The sequence below is a fragment of the Poecilia mexicana genome, unplaced genomic scaffold (assembly GCF_051168715.1).
Source record: "Poecilia mexicana isolate PSO_F unplaced genomic scaffold, ASM5116871v1 scaffold_2, whole genome shotgun sequence".
In the NCBI taxonomy this organism is placed as follows: domain Eukaryota; kingdom Metazoa; phylum Chordata; class Actinopteri; order Cyprinodontiformes; family Poeciliidae; genus Poecilia; species Poecilia mexicana.
In genome coordinates, this window is record NW_028263371.1 from 18,810,677 (window position 1) to 18,832,410 (window position 21,734).

General features: G+C 38.3%; 3 protein-coding genes and 2 pseudogenes across 6 annotated transcripts; 3 read left to right on the forward strand and 2 right to left on the reverse strand.

Annotated features, from left to right (window-relative positions):
- The first annotated feature begins 1,208 nt into the window (after positions 1–1,208).
- Positions 1,209–6,504, forward strand: LOC106930959 (uncharacterized; annotated as a pseudogene). Its single transcript, XR_015762369.1, has 11 exons — positions 1,209–2,064; positions 2,723–2,950; positions 3,034–3,117; positions 3,324–3,564; positions 4,010–4,166; positions 4,927–5,014; positions 5,104–5,107; positions 5,542–5,696; positions 5,787–6,032; positions 6,124–6,286; positions 6,412–6,504. The product of XR_015762369.1 is annotated as an uncharacterized LOC106930959 (transcript).
- Positions 6,505–9,472: 2,968 nt separating this feature from the next.
- LOC106930967 (trace amine-associated receptor 6-like) lies at positions 9,473–11,056 on the reverse strand. Of its 2 annotated transcripts, none has more exons than XM_088003939.1 (2): positions 10,669–11,056; positions 9,473–10,417 (listed from the first exon to the last, which is right to left on the reverse strand). In XM_088003939.1, the coding sequence occupies exons 1-2, from the start codon at positions 10,736–10,738 to the stop codon at positions 9,606–9,608; spliced, it is 882 nt and encodes a 293-aa protein (XP_087860065.1). In that variant the 5' UTR covers positions 10,739–11,056; the 3' UTR covers positions 9,473–9,605. The 2 variants fall into 2 exon arrangements, with proteins under 2 accessions (XP_087860065.1, XP_014864331.2); XM_015008845.2 differs by having other exon boundaries at positions 9,473–10,416; positions 10,575–11,056.
- Positions 11,057–11,765: 709 nt separating this feature from the next.
- LOC106930960 (trace amine-associated receptor 13c-like) lies at positions 11,766–13,164 on the forward strand (annotated as a pseudogene).
- Positions 13,165–16,338: 3,174 nt separating this feature from the next.
- LOC106930961 (trace amine-associated receptor 13c-like) lies at positions 16,339–17,684 on the reverse strand. Its single transcript, XM_015008838.2, has 2 exons — positions 17,387–17,684; positions 16,339–17,152 (listed from the first exon to the last, which is right to left on the reverse strand). Exons 1-2 carry the CDS (start codon positions 17,548–17,550, stop codon positions 16,339–16,341), a joined length of 978 nt encoding a protein of 325 aa, XP_014864324.2. The 5' UTR covers positions 17,551–17,684.
- LOC106930968 (trace amine-associated receptor 8a-like) lies at positions 17,301–20,359 on the forward strand. 2 transcript variants are annotated; one of them, XM_088003940.1, is made up of 2 exons: positions 17,301–17,350; positions 19,543–20,359. In XM_088003940.1, exons 1-2 carry the CDS (start codon positions 17,328–17,330, stop codon positions 20,357–20,359), a joined length of 840 nt encoding a protein of 279 aa, XP_087860066.1. In that variant the 5' UTR covers positions 17,301–17,327. The 2 variants fall into 2 exon arrangements, with proteins under 2 accessions (XP_087860066.1, XP_014864332.2); XM_015008846.2 differs by lacking the exon at positions 17,301–17,350 and adding an exon at positions 19,196–19,362.
- The last annotated feature ends 1,375 nt before the right edge of the window (positions 20,360–21,734 follow it).

Here is a 21,734-nt window from a genome sequence, read left to right on the forward strand (position 1 = left end):
GCTGTGTTGCAGTTTTCTGTAAGTTTATTCAAGATTTATGGTGCACTGAAGCTAAGTTCTGCTTCAAAATGCTTGGTTTTGGTTCTGAGGATGCAGAGCAGACCAGAATCAACAAACTGTTAGCAGTAGTTTGGTGAAAAAAATGGCTCTCTTATGGTTTATATTTATTTTAATCCACACACTTATTCCACACACGTATTATTCATAATATTTTAAATAAAAAATATTTGATCAAAAATATATATTAATTTCTGTATATTTTTAGGTGCCACATACACCTTTTGTCCAATGTAAGGTGGACAAAAGGACAAAAGGTTGGGTTTAGGCATCCAACTAACCTTTATAAAATATTCAGTCTTATAGCACAGAGTAATCATATTTCCAACTCATCCCCAGTGTAAGAGTTGGCAATTTACACACAATTCATGTGTGTAAACAGCGACGTGAATTAGAAAGACACTGTAGTAATTAGCGGGACCTTCCGGCAGACAACCAATCAGAACAAGAGCTTGTGTGAATATTCATAAGGTCCTGCTATTACACAGAGTTGCCACCGGGGGCACTGTGGCGATACACAAATTATACACAAAATCTGGTTTATGTGTATTAAACGGACATCTCGTTTTTTTTGCATTTTTGGGGTTATTGGACCAATAGAAACCTTTCTACGCTTTTAGATTTTTGTCAAAATTAGCAGGACACCGCCCCTGTCCCGTTAATTAAAAATGTCCTGCTAGTGTTGCGTGTATTCTGACGAAATGTCCTGCTAAACCACATATACCAACACACACACACACACACACACACACACACACGCACACACACACACGCAGACAGAACCTGAGAACTGCCTTGTTGTGAAAATGAAGGTAGTGCATGTTTGTCTGACATGTTTCCTAATGTTTGGTTTTGTTATGATTGCAAGCTTTCTTGATGTTGTGCATGAATGATTTGACCACACCTGAACTGTTCATCAGGTTTTCTTTGTCGGGTAAAAATGATCATAGACAGTAAGTCTGTCCACCACATTCCTGCCCTGCAGCATTCCAGACTGCATGTCTCATAAATTATGCTCAAGGCTTTGATGTTCCTGTTCTATGGAGCAAAATACATCAGCATTATTAACGCTATACCATATGACGAAATATCAGAACAAGTCTGCCCAAAAGTGGTTTTTATAAGGTAGCAGTCCTCATAAGATCACACATCTTATGAGGACTGTTCTGTTCTCGTCATCAGCAGAATTCAAGCGTCGCTTTCTGCTAATCCAGCTGACAGTACACAACCATCAGACCTGCGCACACAAAGAGGCATTATGAAACTTGACACCCAACATTGTCCCAGGGTAATCCTCTCCCCCAACTAAAAGTCTCTCTTAATTGCAGAGCGTTTTTGAAAGTGGAGCGTCTCCTGCCAAGAGCCAGTTTGAGAAAACACAAAAAAAGTTCAAACTATTTAAAATACTTTCGTTAAAAAAAAATAAAATCATGTCAGCATGGCACACAGAATAGTTTGAGTGAGATCCAACAGATTTACTTCATTACGTGTTTCGCTGTCATGCTCCGTTTGACATATAAAACTTTAGTAGAATCTGCCTTTGGTTCATATTAAATATAATGGAATTTAAAAATAGTGAACAAACTTTGGATGACACGTAATTTCCAGGTGTGTTTGCTGTGATTTGTTTCAGATCCACAGACATGTTGTGCTTTAAGCTCTGCCTGATTGGATTCAGCATGCTGACGGGTAAGAAGGCCTAGCTTCCTACATGTGGTGTCTATTTTAGATTTACAGTAAAAAAAAAAAGAATAACTTGCAATATGCAATTTTGTTTTATTCAATCCATGAATAAAACAAAAAGAATAAATAAATATATTTTTTGCACTTAGAACATGAATATTTTCCCTCTGGGATGGATAAACTATTTTGAATGACATGTTTAAAAGGTTTTTGTCTGCATTATTAGCTGCAGCTGGAAGTCACCAGGCTTTTACCAGCTCTGCAGAGATGAACATCTCATCTTGCCCCATCACCTACTACGGTCAGAAATATGAGAAAGTATATGTGAGTAATGCTTCTTTTGATATTTCCCACATATTGTTGCTCATTCCATGACATCAACCAGCCAGGACTATTTTAAACCCCGTCAATATTGTTTCCTTCAATCTGAATAAAAAGCTTTTATAACAATTGGAATGTTTTTTTGTTAAAGAACCCACGGAGTGGCAGAAGCTAACAAACTAGTCTAAGCTTTTGATTTGATAGTTCAGCACATTGTGCATCACTTTAAAGCAAGACACCAAACCTGGCGTTAATTTGTGTGAATGTATTTCCCAAACATTTACACAAAAATAAAATCACAGATTTTAGGCTACTGCAAGTCTTGTTTGACATAAAGAAACAACTCAAGATAAACGTAAATGCTTCAAATAACCAACATTTGTATACAGTGAAATCATGTGTGACGTTTTTCTTATTTCAAGAAACCTCCTGAAATATTCAATACAGTATTAACTACTGAAAAAGTGCTGAATTTATAATCCACACACTTACATTTTAAAGATTATCTATGAGTGCACGAGGATTAGGACCTCCGGGAAACAATAAAAAAATAAAATAAAAACATCTGACTTTTTTCTCAGAATTCTAACTCCAATACGTTTATCATAATCAATCATTTTAGTAGAGTTTTACACTCATCGTTTCTCCTCCTGCTGGACAGGTGGGCTTCGAGGCAGACAGATTTGCAGTTTGCTTTAAGGGTTTATACCAACCTGGCATCCAAAATGACTGCATTCTGATGTCCGGTGGAACGGCCGACAGGGGCGGCCTGTCTGTGCTCAGCAGAGAAATACCAACTGGATCCGGAGTTCACAAGCTTCTTCCAAACCTGAAATATGCTGGAAAATGTGTGAATGTAATCCCACTGACGGACAGTCAGCAGTCTCAGGTGAGTATGTCACTGCCAGGTGTAAGCTTTAGATCAAGACGCTCTGTTAAAGCAATTCTCTTCAGCTAAATGTGTGTTGCCAGGTTGAACAGGTGGAACTGGGAAACTTTGGGGCACAATCAATCCTGGCAATCAAGACATATTCTGGATACACCGATGTTAACGTGGTACGTTGGTGTTCTTACGCAGCGAAAATCAGAAAACCGGACACGTTAAGATATGAGTTTATCAGTAAAATATCAATATTAATTCCTGATTTTCCTGAATGTCTTTTGTTTATTTAAAATAAGTTGTTTTATTAGAACAGAGAGAACTCGGAGGCCAACCTGCAGACGGTTTGATCTTGTTCACACACTTTTCTGGTATTTTGCAGGTGGCTGATGCTCAGGTTAACGGACTCACCGTTTCCAAACAGACTTTCCAGACCTCTGAAACAAACATAGTCTGTCCCTGACCGCTGTGGCTACTCTCTGCTGAGGTCCTCGTCTCTCCCAGGCCTCCATGTGCTGGGAATTTTTAAGGAAAGACGACGTAAAGATCTGAGTTTTCTGGACCGCGTCGTCCTGCAGCTGGACAGGGAAGGTGCTCAGATTTCCTTAGGCAGCAAAGTTAAGGTGAGCAACGAGGAAATTCCTTTGTTTTCTGTCTGCATATTCGGGAAGCACACATATATTGTAAAGAAGTGCCGCTATATTTAAACGATGAAAAAGAGGCAATTTTTTCAAAGATGCTAGTATTAAAGGTTTTTTTTTATTAATGTGCATGGGCTTGTCTTCCTGTAACATCTTGTAGATCTTTGGAAAAATCACATAGAGAAACTTGAGCAGTTAATAAAAAGACAAACTTTCAAATCTTTCAAGTTTTCCCGCATTTCTGGGGAATTTTTTTTTTTTTTTTTTTGTGGAAAACTGTTCCTTCTTGATTTGGATGCTGTACAGCTAGACTGATTTTTTTTAATGTTTTAATTAAATTTGAACTGAAAGACAGTTGGTATCTAAAAGAGCAAATAACTAAATGAGGGGATCTGTCCTCTCTCTCTGCTCCTCTCTCGTTGTTAAGGTAAATGATGACTTCCTGACAGTACATGCAATGCCCCAGATGGTCCACAGTGTGGCGCTCACCAAGAGCCACGCTGGTGTGACTGCGAAGTTGGAAGCCTCCAACTACACAGTGTCTGTTGTCTTTGATGGCCACACTGCAATGATTCATCTAACAGGTAAAGCATCATGGCTGAAGGCTGATTTACTGATTTGTTTCTGTTCTGTTTTCATTCGTCAGAGAACAAACACCCAACAAAGCACAGAACATAAATCAGACTGAGCAGTGAATCAGAGAAACAATTGTTTGATTAAACACAAAAGAAAGAAACAAGTAGAATTAAATGTATGTAGAATAAATATATTTAAAATGTAAAATATAATAGTTTTTTTTTAATCTGCCATCTATGTAGCTGTTAAATTTGAATTATTATATCCATATTAAAAGAATGCTTAAGAATTTTAACAGAAAAACAGACAATAATTTTCTGTAAAAGTTAACCAGCAATAACCAGCTGACCATAAATCTTTAATCAAACAGAAAAAAAAAAAAAGTTGCAGAACCTGCATGTTTGACTGTTAATGTTCAATCTTTTGATTAAAGTTTTGTATGGAAAAGGTATTGAGTTATTCTCATAGTTGAGAAATCAGTTTTAAATTCTGTAAACAAATTCCTTACTTTGATGTTGTAAAATTACAACCAGTGCAGAATGGTGTGAAATAATCGAAGAGTACATTAAAAGCACCTTTTTAATAATTTAATACTTTTCAGAGGAAAGGTTTGGATGACTTGACACACGCTGAAGAGGTTTCATCAACCCAAACTAATTCTGCTTCCTTCTGATCATGATCTGACTGATGATTTCAGCTTTAAAAACACAGAGTTCTCCTTTAAGCTGCTGCAGCTCTGCTCTCTCATAACTCTCTCCTGCTCTCCAGGATCAAGTGAAGCTCCTGTGCAGGGTTTATGTGGCGATTCAAGCTCAGCTGTAAACGAGCAAAAATCGTCTGAATACAGCGACACAGAGTAAGGACTCATTCATGATATTTATAGGGATATCGGGGAAAGGGACACATTTCAGTCTGTTGAGCATTCAGACACACTGTGTTTTTAAGGAGCGTGACAATGTGTGGCTCCTCAGAACTCAGCTTCATTCATCAGCTTTTGTTGTCTGATTGAATTACTGCACTGTAACCACTGTCTTCTAGTATGAAGGCAACAGCCTGATATTAAGGTCAAATTCAGACCTGCGGCCGGTTTATCCATTGTGTATTTTGATCTAAGGTTGAAAACATAAAAAACAATATATTATTATTATTATTTTTTTGAATCTAGTTCAAAAATGAACAATAATAATTAAAAATAATACTAACACTTTGTAATTTTGTAGTTTGGGTTGTCAGTTGAAAACACAGCATTGATCTACAAATGAAGCAAATCACTTCAGACACTTTTGTCCTTGCCTTGCATAAATAAAATAGATGTAAAATGGCTCATTTGTTACAGGAAATACAAAGAGCAATAACAATATTTATGTTCCTGTGAACATGTAGGCAAACAACAGCCAAATCATCTACAAGAACGCCATCATGACTCAGAATATGTCCATGTTTGGACTGATCACCCGGCATGACAAGGTGCACATGGACTTCTCCTGCTATTACAGCCAGCCAGACGTGAAGACACTGAGCGTCCGATTCAGACAGAGGTCTGTGCTGCATGTCTGACTCCAGGGGTCTCGCCCTGTGCTTTTCACTGAAAACAGAAGCCTTTAACTTGTGAGTTGTCTGAATTCCAGCTCTGTGATCCAGCACATTTCTTCTGGTGAATGGAAATACAATCTGACCATGGAGGCCTACACCAGCCGCGACCGCACAAAACCCATTGATTCTGACGCAGACATTGACCTGAACCAGAGACTCTGGGTGGAGCTGAAGACATACGGACTGGAGGAAGACAGGGTTGCTGTGGTGACGGACTCCTGCTGGGCAACGGATCGACCTTCGCCAGCTGGAGGCCTAAGATACAATCTCATTATCAACGGGTGAGACACACAGTGATGCTCACAGGACTAAACTGAATCAACGTTGATCCCACCCAACCCCTGACTTCTCGGTTCCCTGTTTGTCGAGCAGCTGTCCTAATCCCAAAGACCCAACAGTGGCGGTGGAAGGAAATGGGCTGGGAACATCCACCGTTTTTTCTTTCAACACTTTCCAGTTTACTGGCAGTAGTGGTAATGTTTTCTTGCACTGCAAAGTAGAGCTGTGTGTCAGGCAAGGGGACAACTGCATCCAGGTAAGCTTTGCACATAAATAGACTTCATAACATGCATTCTCGTCAATGCAGATGCTGTTTTTAGTTTTAGTTAGATGCTGGATATTAAACGTCTGATGCCAATCTTAAATCCATCTTTTATTTAGAGGTGCGCTCAGACCGCGAGAGGCCGCAGATCTGCCCGGCCAGAATATGAGACCGTAAACCTCGCCTTCATCTCAGTGGCCTGGACTTATTAGGTAAGGGAATCCCTAACTTAGCCTTTTCTCACATTTAACCAAAGCAGATCAGTCCAAGTCTACTTATTATAAACGCAGATAACAGAAATTAAACTGATTTTATCATTGATACAGTTCTTAAACGTGACAAGACAAAACGCTAGGCATAAAATTACTGATAGGACATGTCACTCAGAAAAGGAGTAAGTAAAAAATATATATTTATGGTGGGGGAATATTTATTTTATAGACATTCTTCAATCGAATTAAGTTGGTTTAAATTTCAATAATGAGATTTATGCCACATTTCCTCCTCAGGAAACGTTACAAAACATTTGGCTCAGTTCAGTTATATTCAAGTAAATCTTCTCAGTCCATTACAATCCAGACCAGTTCCAATAATAATCCCATCATAATAATGATCCAACTCAAACTAAAGCATTTGACAGTGAGTCAAATTGTGTTTAAAATCAATGCATTCATGACTCCATCAATTTACAATAATATTTATTGTTTAAACTTCCACAGTAAAATGGTATCTACAAAAGTTTGGTTTTATTATTTCACCAGCTGTTCATTTTATGGCTTGTAATTGGTTAATTAATTAAAATAAAAGTTCCTAAAGTATTTTTAAAACAAGGGCAACTGATCAAAGTCAGGATAAAAATAGAACATTTAATGTCATCACTTCAGAGCATCTTGGAATATTTTACTGATGATTTAAATTGTGTTTGATGAAAGTCAGTCAGGATAGTTTTTTTTTCTATCCATCTTAATGAAAATCTGACTGCTGCTGACTAATTATTTACTGCATTATTTTGAAACACATAATTAATTTTCCTTCACCTGATCTGTAGAGTAAAAATGACGTAATGCATTTGATCTTTTAATATAGATACATCAAGACAAGGGCAGCTGTAACTAACATTTGTTTATCTTTGTGGGACTTCATGGAGAAACAGACTGACAGCCTCAGTCCTGATGGGATTTGATACAATGAAGAATCCACCAGGGGCTCATAACAACCGTCTGCTGAAACGTGGAACAGACTCTTTCCTTTTAGTTATGAAAGACTCGCATGTTTTTGGGAAGTGTCTCATATAGTCTGGTGGAGGAGAAATTATTTTCAATAACTGATAGGACAGTAATTATGACATTTTTAGCAAACAGCTCTGCTTAGGAGGACCGTGAAGCGTTTTCTGCTTCGTCATCTTGACTCTGCTGCACCAATTTAGCTTCAGCCTTCCATTTTGTCTGCTGCCATGCAGAAGTAGAGCAAACATCTGAAGTGAGACTCACTGCAGAGACATTTGGTGAGACATTTTTGAGTTTTGATCCAACATTACAGGAAAAGAAGATAAGTGAAGCAATTTCTAACGAGTCACACATCAGGTCTGTGAAGTTATTTGGGGGAAACCACAGATAAATTGACATTAAAGCCCCAAAGACCTTAAAGATTCCATGAGGTGCTCTAAAATGCTTTGCAAAACATGGATGTGTTCCATACGATCCCATAAAGGAAGCTTGAGGGGTGAAAGTCCCCCTCTTCGATATCTCCTTGACTCCGTGAAGGGTCCCTGGCTACTAATTTTTGTTGTGCAACGAGGCACAATTGAAGCTTAGTCATGGTGGTTTTGGTTTATTGCATAAATACTCTCAGCAGTCCGGCTGCATTGATCTGAGACATCTTTTGTTAGCATGATATGTGGAACGTGCAGCAAATGTAATCTGTGGCACTTTTTCTGGGCTTCAGACCCAGAGCATCCAGACATGATGGGGTTGATTGTGCCATCAGGTGATCATGCACTGGACTTATTAGGTTGTTCTGCAGCTCAAAATTGGCATTGCTGGGGGACATTTATCATCTACTCTATTATTATTATTATTATTAGGTTTTTAATCTCCAAATATTTGACAAGCCATGTTTTCTGTCTTTGTATCTATATGCCCCATATTGTGTTGGATGCATTTTGTACTTACAAAAGGCAGGTGAGTAAGTACTTAATGAAAAGTAAAACACCTAAATGATCAAATCTGAACCAAGTTTTGATCATATATGTCAGGCTGTTTATGAATATTTGTATTAAATGCCTGAAACTTTTTTTTTATTTTACAAAGAAAACTGAACCTATTTCTAGCCTTAACACATTTATTGTTCTGGACCCAGTTTCAGGCATTAACCTTTGATTTAACCACTAAGCATATGATGTAATCATGGCAAACACCTTCACACAGACGGATGTGGTAGTTATGCTGTTGATCACTGTTGTATTCAGCTCAAGAGATCGACCACAGGCATTTATCCATATCTTACATTTGTTTAGACTCTGTTTGGGTTTTGAAAATGGAATAAACTCTAAATGGTCTGGATAAAGTGTTTCTAAAGTGGATGTTCTGACAATGCTGAACCATTTTCACCAAATCTCTATGAGCCTTTATTTGCAAGCAAGATGTTAGCGGTCAAGCTAGCATCGCTGACCTGCTTCCACTAGCAGAATGTTTTTAATTCTGTAGCAGCAGCAGCAGAGAGCAAGAGGGGAGGATGAGCAGATTATCTGTTACAATTTCAACAAATATGTAAAAATATTTTTTTAAACAGTTACATACTGCAGTTTTAATGTCTTTAAAGGCTTTTTAATGCTGTGCAGAAACCATGATGAAACATGTTTTTTTCTTTATGAAAACACTGCAAAAAATGAAACCAGGTTCAATAATTATTTCAAGTTATTTTTTTGTCTCGAATAGTTTCTATGGTAAACAATAACCACACAAATATGTTTGGATTTACTGCATTGTATTGAGAGCGAGGCCAGGAAAACAAAAAACTGATCAAATATTAAGAATCTATCGACACTGATGTGCGAATGCAAATGTGCAGGTTTGTGAGTGGGACTGGTGGAATGCAGCTGTCATCTGAAAAGCTTTGAGTGATCAGTGAGACAAGACAAACACTATGAACATTTAGTTCAGTCCCCAAAACCATGACTCTTTCCCTTCCACTTCACACGTCAGCACTATGTGGTTGTCTATTGCACAAAATCTCCAAAAACATTGAAGATTAAGGTAGTAATGCGTCAAAACCAGGAGTTGTAGTGTTACAGTGTACTATTCATGATTTAGCTTTACAGTAAGTTTGCATTTGAGGAGCCAGACTTGAGAATTTCAAGTGTAACAATAATTTTGACAGATTTTCTAAACCAGGGGTAGAATAATGCATAGATCAGAGGGTTTAGACAGGAATTCAAGTAGTACAACGATATAATGTAGATGCCTGATATACTATTAAATAAGCTGTCTTCGGTCAAAAGTGAGACACAAAAATACGGACAAAGGCACAGCAGAAACACAACTATAACAACCCCAAGAGTCCTGGCGGCTTTTATTTCAGATTTCTTCGGTTTTCCTGAACGCTGATGTGAGACGGCTGCAACATGAGAGCGCATGGCCCGAATCTGAGACACGGCCACCACAAAGACTGTAACATACAGAATAATGATGACAATAACAGGAAGAAGAAAAGTTAATAGGAGATCAACAATCAGTCCAGTGAGACCGACATCAAATGTACACAATCCAACACAGGAATTAAATCTGCCTGGTTGTTGCAGATCCTCCTTTAAAATCACAGTGGAATAAACAAGAGAACAAGTCCAACACACAGAAACAGACACTTGGGTTCGTTTTAGAGTGACCTTAGTGGGATAATGTAAAGGATCACAGATGGCTACGTAGCGGTCAATTGAAATGAGGACCATGTTTCCGACTGAGGAAGATGCAACAATAAAACCTAAGACGACGTGCAAAACACACATGATGTTGCCAAGATACCAGCAGCCGTCTATCTTGAAAACCAGAAAGAACAGAAGGAAACCCATGATGAAATCTGAGAAAGCCAGAGACACAATTAGGACATTTGTGGAGGTGTGAAGCTGCCTGGAAAGATTAAAAACACAAACAAATTATTTTCATATTTGAACACAAACTGTTAGCATTACATAATTCATAATAAAATATAATCACTGTCTCTTTCTTCTGCACCATACTGCTTTTTTTAATACATCATTTAGTTTTACTTTCAAATAAATGTTTACCTGAAGTGCATGATGGCGATGATGACCAGCAAGTTCAGAATCATTGTGAGAAAAGAAATAAAAGCGAGAATAATGGAGAGAAGCAGCACGTCGGAGGGTGAATGCTTTGTTTTACTGCAGGAGGTGTTGAGGAGCTCTGGGAAGCAGAGTTCAGCTCCTTCCATCTCTGATGACTTTCAGATCAAACTCCAGTTTATATAACCTGTTGAGCTTTGTGGCACACCTTCCTGAACTCCACTCCACCAGGGGCAGCAAGGGATTTTTCTAACTTCTTCACTGTAAAAAAAAAAAAAGAGGGTTAATCTACACATCAACATCAAATGCAGTAAAAGCTCTATGTCCAGTCAAAACGATTGTTTAGAAAATGATAATTCCACCAACTAAACAAAAAAAAATCTCTTTAAAAATTATAAATCAATTCCATCTGAGGGGCCACCATATTTAATATTTATATGCACCCTTTAGCTAAGGTTATATATATATATATATATATATATATATATATATATATATATATATATATATATATAAATATAAAATAACGATCAGATACCATAACTATGCAGAAACCATTACTGTGACCCCATTCTTGTTTCTTTTGCCCATTTACCTCATCACATTCACCCCAAAAAGCTCTGAGGATGGTCTACGCTGCACTGATAAAGGATGAGTGGTGTCATAAAATACTGTACTTCTCAATTTCCAAAATCCATATTTTTCTCTCCATTGCTCTCCCACTTCGTCTTCCTTCAAAGCATAACATTTTAAACTTAGACTCTTATCAAACATACCATGATGATGTTAGTGATTTTTAAAGTTTTGAATGGGCTTCCTCACCACCATTAGGTCATTTTATTCATGAAAGGAATAGTAGACTGAACACCAGAGCACAAACCAGAGGAGACTGCAGCATAACTGAGGTGCAGAACACAGATTAGCCAGAAGGTGGCGTCTATATTTCTTAGGACAAAGGATGAAATTTGTGAATAAGTGTGAATTTGTCAACTTCTTTCTTCATTTCTTTCAATAATTTACAGTCATAACCCTTAAATGGGGATGAAATTCTTCTTTCTTCAACTGTTTGTTTCTTTCTCTCAGCTTGTTTATGCTGGTGCATCACAACTTTGGACAGTTTCTCTGAGCAAGTCTATCACTGTGGATATGGGATAAGAAAGGAGTGGCAGCTGATCGGAGACCAGTACCTTAAAGGTGTGCCACAGAGTTTAACAGGTTATATAAACTGGAGTTTGGTCTGAAAGTCATCAGAGATGGAAGGAGCTGAACTCTGCTTCCCAGAGCTCCTCAACACCTCCTGCAGTAAACCAAACTATTCTCCCTCTCATTTGAAGTTCTTTTTTATTATTGTTTATGTTCTTTCTTTTCTCACAATGATTGTTAACTTGCTGGTCATCATTGCCATCATGCACTTCAGGTAAACATTTATTCCAGTTGTCTCTTCTCCAGCCCTCTAGGCCCGGTGTGCCGCAACCTTTGGGTGTCTCTCTGCTTCAGCACACCTGGCTCCACTTTCACCTCATTAGCAGAGCTCTGACTGCATGCATGAGGTAGTCTAACCATTTAATTCAATGTGAAGCACAAGACACATCTAAAGTTTGCAGGACATGGGTCCTTGAGGAATGCAAAACTAAATGATGAATATAAAACTAAATGGTGTCTAAAAGAAAACAATGGTTTAGAAGATAATTGTCAATGTAACACATCAGAATGAATTGCAGCTAGTCGTTTGTGTACAAATATGAAAATAATTTGTTTGTGCTTTTAATCTTTCCAGGCAGCTTCACACCTCCACAAATGTCCTAATTGTGTCTCTGGCTTTCTCAGATTTCATCATGGGTTTCCTTCTGTTCTTTCTGGTTTTCAAGATAGACGGCTGCTGGTATCTTGGCAACATCATGTGTGTTTTGCACGTCGTCTTAGGTTTTATTGTTGCGTCTTCCTCGGTCGGAAACATGGTCCTCATTTCAATTGATCGCTACGTAGCCATCTGTGATCCTTTACATTATCCCACTAAGGTCACTCTAAAACGAACCCAAGTGTCTGTTTCTGTGTGTTGGACTTGTTCTCTTGTTTATTCCACTGTGATTTTAAAGGAGGATCTGCAACAACCAGGCAGATTTAATTCCTGTGTTGGAGAGTGTACATTTGAGATAGGCCTCACAGGATTTATTGTTGATCTCTTATTTGCTTTTCTTCTTCCTGTTATTGTCATCATTATTCTGTATGTTACAGTCTTTGTGGTGGCCGTGTCTCAGATTCGGGCCATGCGCTCTCACGTTGCAGCCGTCTCACATCAGCGTTCAGGAAAACCGAAGAAATCTGAAATAAAAGCCGCCAGGACTCTTGGGGTTGTTATAGTTGTGTTTCTGCTGTGCCTTTGTCCGTATTTTTGTGTCTCACTTTTGACCGAAGACAGCTTATTTAATAGTATATTATATCGTTGTACTACTTGAATTCCTGTCTAAACCCTCTGATCTATGCATTATTCTACCCCTGGTTTAGAAAATCTGTCAGAATTATTGTTACACTTAAAATTCTCAAGTCTGGCTCCTCAAATGCAAACTTACTGTAAAATGACTCCTTGACCTTTTGACACATTGCAACCTCAAAATGTGGGGCATTATTTTGGACTGGTAGTTAAACAGAAGTTGATTCAGATCTGTGAAGTGGAAGGTAAATAATACATGGTTTTGTTGACTGGATTCAATCTCTATTGTGCCTTTCTTTACATCATCTGCTCTAAGCACTTTGCACTAATTAATCATCCACATATATCTAACGTGTCACATAAGCGCAGACAGATTCATACATGCAGAGATTACATATATAATGCATTTTGCTGCAGCTGCTTCTTTCTCTTTCTTCTCCTGGCAGTCCCACTGGGCTTTGGTTGCTTGTAGAGCTTTCCATTTTCTGCCAACATGACCACAATAATGATCATAAATGATGATAATAAAGTATTTTTTTAAATTCTGAGTGACATTTTCTCACACTTCCACTCACTGATACAACTTTAATACTGCTGTTATGGAAGAAAATATGAAAAGAAGACAATATGCACACAATGGAACAATATCAGCAAAACAACAGTACCTACCTCGTTTTTCCATAAAAGAAAAGCTTTTTTTAAATTGTGCCATAAATTAAGTCATAGTTTCTTTTTTATTGTACAGTTGTTATTGGAAGGGGTTCTGCTTTGGGAAGCAAAAATGTGTCACAACGTAATGACCACATGAGTTCAGATAGATTATTTATTAAAATTTGAATGTTAAAAGTTCTTTATTTAAAATACATACAAAATTCAGAAAATGTATAAAGTCTAACAGACAGTAAAACAAGGCAAATGTTATTTTTTAACAACACAATCAACTTTTGTTCCATTTTCTTACACCCTCATGGGGTCTGGAGGAATGCTGGTGCCAATGTCCTGCTCTCAACGGGCGAGAGGCGGGGAAACCCTGGACAGGTCGCAAGTCCATCACAGGGCAACACGGAGACAGACAGGACAAACAACCAGCCACACACACTCACACATTTATACAGACCAATTAACCTGACAGTCATGTCTTTGTACTGAGGGAGGAAGCCGGAGTACCCGGAGAGAACCCACACATGCACAGAGAGAACATGCAAACTTCATGCATAAAGACCCCGGGCCAGGAATCGAACCCAGGACCTTCTTGCTGCAGGGCAACAGTGCTGTATCTTTTAGTTCAGTTATCAGTTCTGTTCACTGAGTTGGCAGACAACAATAAAGCTGTGAAGGATCAGAAGAGATCCGTACATCCTGGAGAAAGCTGAAGTCCATCAGTTTTTGCAGCACGATGCTGCATGTCCTCCACAGCTCTCCCTCTATTCCAGAGCTGAAAAGTTTCGTAGTCTCAGAGATTTTGAAAAGACTTGGGGTACATACTGGTTTAGCAGATTTTTGTTTCAAAACTCAAAACATGACACATAGCCAACTGAACTCGTCAAGCTTCTGATGGTTTATGACAGTATGAGGGTTTTTAAAGATAAATAACCGCACCACGAAGAAAATACTCTCAGAATTCAGAAAAAACAGTTTTTCTGTTCCGCTTGCCAAATAAATGAAAGTTTTCCCTTCTAGAATATGTTAAAGTGTAACTAAACCCCTTGTGAAAGCATGACCCCTCCCCTGACAAATTTTGAAAAGTTTCAGCAAAGTGGGCGGAGCCAAGAGACATCGAGAGTCTGGGCTTCCTGATGACCGAAGGGGCTGCGTTGGGATGGTGGTCAGGAAGAACTAAAGCACTGTTACTTATTTATAAACCGTGTTTCTGTATTTAGCAACTGTTTTTTGTTGTTTTTTTTGGATGGGGGGGGTTTATCAAAAAACAAATCAATAACAAATCAATAACAAACAATAAATCTAGCAACTTTTTCCTGTGTTTTAGTACAGATTGAAGCTGAGAACCAGTTTTTGTAGAGAAGTGGCTCCCACTAGTTCAGTTCCTTGGAATCGTTAAGCTGCTTGCTTAGTGGCAGCTTATCGGTTCCAGTAACTTGATGGAATTGCGTGCTGACCTCTGTATTTAGCTTTAGAAAATATCCAACATGGTGTCGCAGCAGAAGCACTCCAAAATATTGTTAAAATTCACAAAAAAACGATACTAGATGGTTCAAACATGCAACATGTTCAGAACTTTAATCACAATAAAAGGAGGACACATCCTCAAACAGTTGACCACACATCATGCAGCCAATTTGTACAAACATTTCATACATTGCTTAGAGCGTCGCTGCACAGTTCCACCAGGTATTTACTAATGGCTGCTGCCACTAGTCTGAAGGAGCTGAGTGGGGCAGTCATGAGGGAGGAGGCAGCAGCTTGGTTTGGGGACTGCAACTCCAAGGAGGAGCTTCATCAGGAAGGCAGCTCACCTGGAGGCAAAGCATTTTGCACCCCGGATAGTTACCATGGGAGATTAAAGGATTTCTCAAATATGTGTGTAAGAATGGGGGAATAACATTTTAACATGATAAAAAACAAAAAGAAAAAGTTGATTTTACATAATACTGCCCCCTTAAGCTTGCAAAGATATTCCAGCTGGAAATATTAAAAAATAAAAGCACTTCTCGTTTCTTACATTTATGAAAGTTTAACGTTCTTTCAAATGCTACATCCACCATGTCACGTCCTTCGTGTTGTAATTTACGCTTTAAATGTGAACTTAAAAAGAGATTATCCTAAATAAAAAACAAAGCTCAGGTGTGATGAGGTAAATCTTACACTTGGTCAATTTTCAAAATAACATAAAGCATGTTTTAGTTTTTTTTTTTGATGGTAAATTAAATGTTAAATGACTAACAAAATTATTTATTAAAATTGATAGATTGAAAGAAAATTTTGAAATGTTAACTCAGTGATTTAGGTCAGGACAAAGAGGTACAGGTTTGGACCTAGACTTGACAAAAAAAAAAAGAAGAAATGACTTGTGAACATTTCTGGTCAGCGTGTCCCTCACACACCTGTAGACTCCAGGATCTCTTGGGAACAGACTTTCAACCCAAACTGCCTTTACAGCCGCCTCCAGCTGCTGCAGATGGAAGCAACGTTTCTCCAGCAGGGAGTCAGGAGAACAACTGGGCAAACAAGAACAACGAAATGACAGACACACACGTACACACACATGTAGACACATATCGGCCACAGGTCAGAGTCTGACTTCAGTTTTGAAGCATTTGTTGCTCCACATAAATGATTTAGCCATTCCTTTGTATGTCTTCACAGCAGGCTGGCATCAGACGATCCAGACTGTAAGATCTGAAGTGTAACAATAACTCTAATAGCTTTTCTGAGCCAGGAATAGAAAAATGCATAAATCAGAGGGTTAAGGCAGGAATTAAAATAAAACAGACTCAAGACAAAGGCAGTGGATACAGTATTGAGGATAGCATCTTGATTAGTAAGTACAACACAGTAATATGGGCACAGGCACACCAGAAACACAACCACAACGACGCCTAGAGTCACAGCTGCTTTTATCTCTGATTTGTGAATCCTGACTCTGGCAGATCGCTGCTGTGTGGCAGCTGGAGCAGGAGACCTCATGGCCTGAACCTGAGTCACAACCACCACAAACACTCTCACGTACAGAACTACGATGACAGCAACAGGGATGATTAGGATAAAAATAAGATCCACAATCTGTTCATGTAAACCAGAAAGAATCACACACTCCCCTGAGCAGGAGTTAAATCTGCCTGGCTTGAAATTATTCCTCAACAACACGATGGCATAGAGCAGACAACTGATCCAGAACAGTGAAACACACACCTGGACTCGTTTCTGGGTGATTTTGGTGCGATAATGGAGAGGATTACAAATAGCTACATAGCGGTCAACTGATATGAGCACCATGTTTCCTACGGACATAGAGGTGACAATTATGTCCAAAACATAATAAAGAATACACACAAAGTCACCAAAATACCAGCAGCCATCCGCGGTCATCATCTGAAACAAAAGAAGAAGCCCCACACAGACGTCTGAGGCAGCCAGAGACAGGAGAATGAAGTTGGTGGGATTGTGGAGCTGCCTGGAAAAGTAGAGAAAACCTGTCACTTTAGCCAAGATTGTTGTAAAAGTTGTTGATCCCACAATAAATCAGCTAAAACCACAACAAACCCCAAAGCGTTAATATTACACACAGTCCCCAATATTTGATTTTCCTATGTGAACTCATTATGCTCTTAGTTGTTTTAATATAAACAATGTTTTTCTTTTCCCTTTCACAGTTTTCTACATTTAAGCTGGTAAAGTCAAATGTCACCTGAAATGAGAGATGGAAATGATAACCAGCAGATTCAGGGCTACAGTGATGAGAGAAATGAAGCACAACAGAAGGGAAATGAGCAAAGTTTCAGAGTGAGACTGTTTTAGCTTTTTGCAGGAAGAGTTGAGAAGTTTTGGAAAGCAGAGTTCCTCTTCTTCCATCACGAGAAAAGAAACATCAGCGAAGCTCTGAGAGCTTCAGCTCAAATACTCATGTTTTAACCGGGACTTTAAGCCACACCTCCTTTGTGTTTTTTTTTCTCTTCCTTAATGTATGTGAATTAAAGCATCCCATAAATTTAAATATATATATATATATATATTTAAAAGTATAATTATTTAAAGCCTTTCTGATTTACTGACATTTCTATTAATTACTAATGTCTGAGGTTGTGGACAATGTTTTTGGTTCTGGTAAACTTGACTAAACTGTGAACTTATTAATAAACAAACATATAAATGTCTATTATAATATATATATGAAAGGCCAACCTAATTTAATGGAAAGTGAAATGATGTAGCTTTCGTCCAACCACACAGATCTGGATGCAGCTGCATTCAAAATGAGGCAAGAAAATCAGCAACTTTACACGTTACTCTTTATTATTTATGTTATTCCCTCAGAAATGGTATAACTGAAGGATGGAAAAGTCAAACTTCTGTGCTTCTGTTGAACATTTAACTCCATAATGAAATATCTTTTTCTCAGTGCCTTATCCGCTAGCCTGGATCCAAAACCATGCCAGCATAGCAACACTGACACATTCAATGTTTCTTTTTTTTCTTCCTCTGTTTTATCAGGATGTTTCATTCCAACACAGATATTCTCCAGCTTCACATTTTGGGCCCCTGTTTCATCACATTGCACTGCCATTAGTGTCTTTGGTTCTGCACCAGATGCTGTTTTAATAAAATCAATTTAAACCAAATACATGTTTAGCTTTGATGTAAAGGAACTCTGTGTATCAGCATTTTTGTAATTTTCCATGTTTGCAGATCCTTATCTCCAGTATGTTGGGGTCAACAGTGACAGAACTCTGGGTTGCCGGTTCGAATCCCCGCTGTGTTTTTTCCCAGTCGTTGTGCCATTGGGCCGCCATGCACCAGACTGTCAGACTGCCACAACGCACCTGGATCAAATAACTGGCTCATTACGAGGTCAAGCTTGACTCATCGAAAACCTGCAGCGCAGTGGGGTTGGAAATGGGGCTGGAATGATTCAGGGAATTTTAAATTCCTTTAAACAAATGAGCTCAAGACTTTGTTAAATAATATGTTATTACTTAGTGCACTGTGTTCCGGTTAGTGATGCTGGTATTTGCCAGTACCAGTGTTAAGTACTTGTACTTGTAAAAGAAGTCGATTCTCCCAATCGATACCACTTTTATGATGGACTTTCATGCTGCGCTGTGTTGACTAAACACTAACTCTAAAAAGTCTAAAAAGGATTTTTCATACTCTAAGCTTGAGACTGAAATGAAGATTAGCAGAAGAGGAAATGTTTACTAATGCTTCAATTCAAGTTTTCTCTAAATCTTTCACATTGTAGGGGGGGCATTCCCAAACATCTAGTTGGTTTAGGTGATCACTTTTTTGTAAATTGCCTTGCAACAATATATGTTTGGGATTGAAAATGTATAGATAAAGTGAATTTAAACTGAATTAAAGTTCAGATGCAATGCAGTTTACATCACAGGTTTAATCAGAACACCTTTGAGACCTGATGTGCCTAGCAACACAGCAACAAACACAAGAAAGACTTGCCACAGATAAATAGTCTTTATGGCACAGAAGAACAGTTCCTTCCGTGATGGAGGACGATGAGCTTTGCTTTCCACAATTTACCAACTTGTCCTGCAGAAAACTAAACCGTTCTCAATTTGAAAAAGTTTTGGTTTCCTTTATGTTATGCTTTATTTCTGTGATCACTGTGTCTCTCAACCTGCTGGTCATCATCTCCATTTCTCACTTCAGGTAAACTAGTTTGTCATGGTGGCTGCAGTACAGGCGCAGCAAATTTGGCCTCACGGCATGCATGCAGCAAAACTGTTTAGCAATGCACATGATCAATTTTCCACCTGTTTTCATTATATTCTGAAGTACATTTAAAGTTTCACTCTTGCATTTTATGAGTGATATCTTCTTCCTCCTCAGGCAGCTTCACACCTCCACCAACCTGGTCCTCCTCTCTCTGGCTGTGTCTGACTTTTCTGTGGGATTCCTAATTCTATTTCAGCTCATGCTCATAGATGGATGCTGGTACCTAAATGACACAATGTGTGTTTTATACTATATTTTAGATGTAGTTGTTACCTCTGCCTCAGTAGGAAACATGGTGCTGGTTTCAATTGACCGCTATGTGGCAATATGTGACCCTCTACACTATTCTCTAAAAGTCACTCCGAAAAGAGCCCGTGTGTGTATTTCATTGTGTTGGATCTGTTCTCTCAGTTATGTCATCATAGCACTAAGGACGAATTTTAAACAGCCTGGAAGGTTTAATTCCTGCTTTGGAGAGTGTGTGATAAACGTTGGCTTTACTGAACAAGTCGCAGATCTTTTTGTAACCTTCATTATTCCCATTACTGTCATCGTAGTCCTGTATGTGCGAGTGTTCCTGGTGGCTGCGGCTCAGGTTCAGGCCATGCGCTCCCATATTGCAGCCGTCACACATCAACACTCAAGGAAAATAATTGTTAAGGACTCAGAGATGAAAGCAGCCAAGATTCTCGGAGTTGTCGTTGTTGCGTTTCTGATATGTCTGTGTCCATATTTCTGTGTTACACTTGTGGGACAGGACACCCTACTAAATACGTTGTCTTCTGCATTTGTAATATGCTTGTTTTATTTTAACTCTTGTCTAAACCCTCTCATCTATGCCTTTTTCTACCCCTGGTTTAGGAACTCCATAAAATATATTATTTCACTTCAGATACTGAAACCTGGATCCTGTGATGCCAATATACTTTGAGCTGACAGTAAATATTATCAAATATATATAGCTTCTTGATTGTGCTATAAAATGACACCATTTGCCTGGAAAATACAGGCACATAGTGTCTGGCCCTTTAAAATTATAGCAATAATATTTCTGTATTGGACTCTAAAGCATCAGTAATAATAAAAAAAACATGTGTATATTGATGTGGCTGAAAATTTAGTGCAAGCATTTGTTATTCTAGTGTAAAAACCTGTAGATTTCTATCTAATGTGACCGAAATTACCAGTAAGAAAACACCATGCCGATAATTATTTAGATGTATTACTCTTGCAATCATTTTTTTATTTTTATTTTAAAGACTTTTACAGTGTTTCTTTGGGAACAGTGTTTGTGACACTAACAGTTGCCACAAACTGCACAATATTGTCAGTTGTTTTCAGTCCAGGCTCAAACTGCTCAACTACATGGTTCAATATTTCAAAGCTCATAAGTCATATTCTAAAACTGTCCATCTGTTCATGACAAGTGGCCTTTGACCTGGAACTACAAAGAAGAAGAAAAACCTGAAGTGTGGATTCGTTTGCCCCAGGAGATAATGCTCAACAAGAACAAACAAGCTTCCTTGGCCATTCTGCATAGAGAAAATACAACTTCAACTTTACTATAGTCAAAGTGAAGTTGATTGTTAACTACACACTATGTTCACAAACATATTGAAGTATGCTAATGTGAAAAAGATGAGTGAACCTTGAAAATAAATATTCAAACAGAAATGCTTGGGAAAAATATATTTTTGTGTAGCTTTCAGGATATCAATTCTTATATTCAGATATCAATATATTATATTCCTTGTTGCACATAATTACAATAAGTCAATTTAATTATTCTTGAGAAGCATTACACTAAGTGACTTGTAAATTGGACTCATGTTTCTGCGTCAGTGTGACCAGAATACCAAACAGGCTTCATTTTTGTGCAACCATACGATTACTGACCAGGAGCTGGTCATGAGGTGTTAATCGGTTCTCGCTACTCCCTGTGTGCTACAGGAGGCACTAAACTCCTTTAGGTTAAGACTTGATCCGATTGCTGCATGACTGAAAAATCAGCTGAAAATGATATGGGCCAAAAACTAAAAATAAAAACAGCAGTGAATGCCTAGCTGAAATAATTTAAAGAAGGTAACTGTCTGATTCCTTTCCCCAATTAAAACTCAGTTTCCATGTATTTTTATTGGAGTTTTTACCCAAAAATGTCTACATTCACCACAATCAGCACAGTTGAGGCAAATGCAGCAGGACAAATCAACATAACACACGCGCACAAAAATAAATAAAAATAAGTTGCCAATCAAAATCCCTCCTCGCCACCCCACAAGAGCTGCCATTTTTTAAAATACATTTGT

Bases quoted from the DNA above. Each gene is read 5' to 3' on its own strand.
- LOC106930961 (XM_015008838.2), bottom strand. From the start codon at position 17,550: ATGGAAGAAGAGGAACTCTGCTTTCCAAAACTTCTCAACTCTTCCTGC. The intron at 17,153-17,386 runs GTGACATTTGAC...CTACTTTTCCAG, and splicing joins ATTTCCATCTCTCATTTCAG to GCAGCTCCACAATCCCACCA.
- LOC106930967 (XM_015008845.2), bottom strand. From the start codon at position 10,738: ATGGAAGGAGCTGAACTCTGCTTCCCAGAGCTCCTCAACACCTCCTGC. The intron at 10,417-10,574 runs GTAAACATTTAT...TAATCTTTCCAG, and splicing joins ATCGCCATCATGCACTTCAG to GCAGCTTCACACCTCCACAA.
- LOC106930968 (XM_015008846.2), top strand. From the start codon at position 19,199: ATGGAGGACGATGAGCTTTGCTTTCCACAATTTACCAACTTGTCCTGC. The intron at 19,363-19,542 runs GTAAACTAGTTT...CTTCCTCCTCAG, and splicing joins ATCTCCATTTCTCACTTCAG to GCAGCTTCACACCTCCACCA.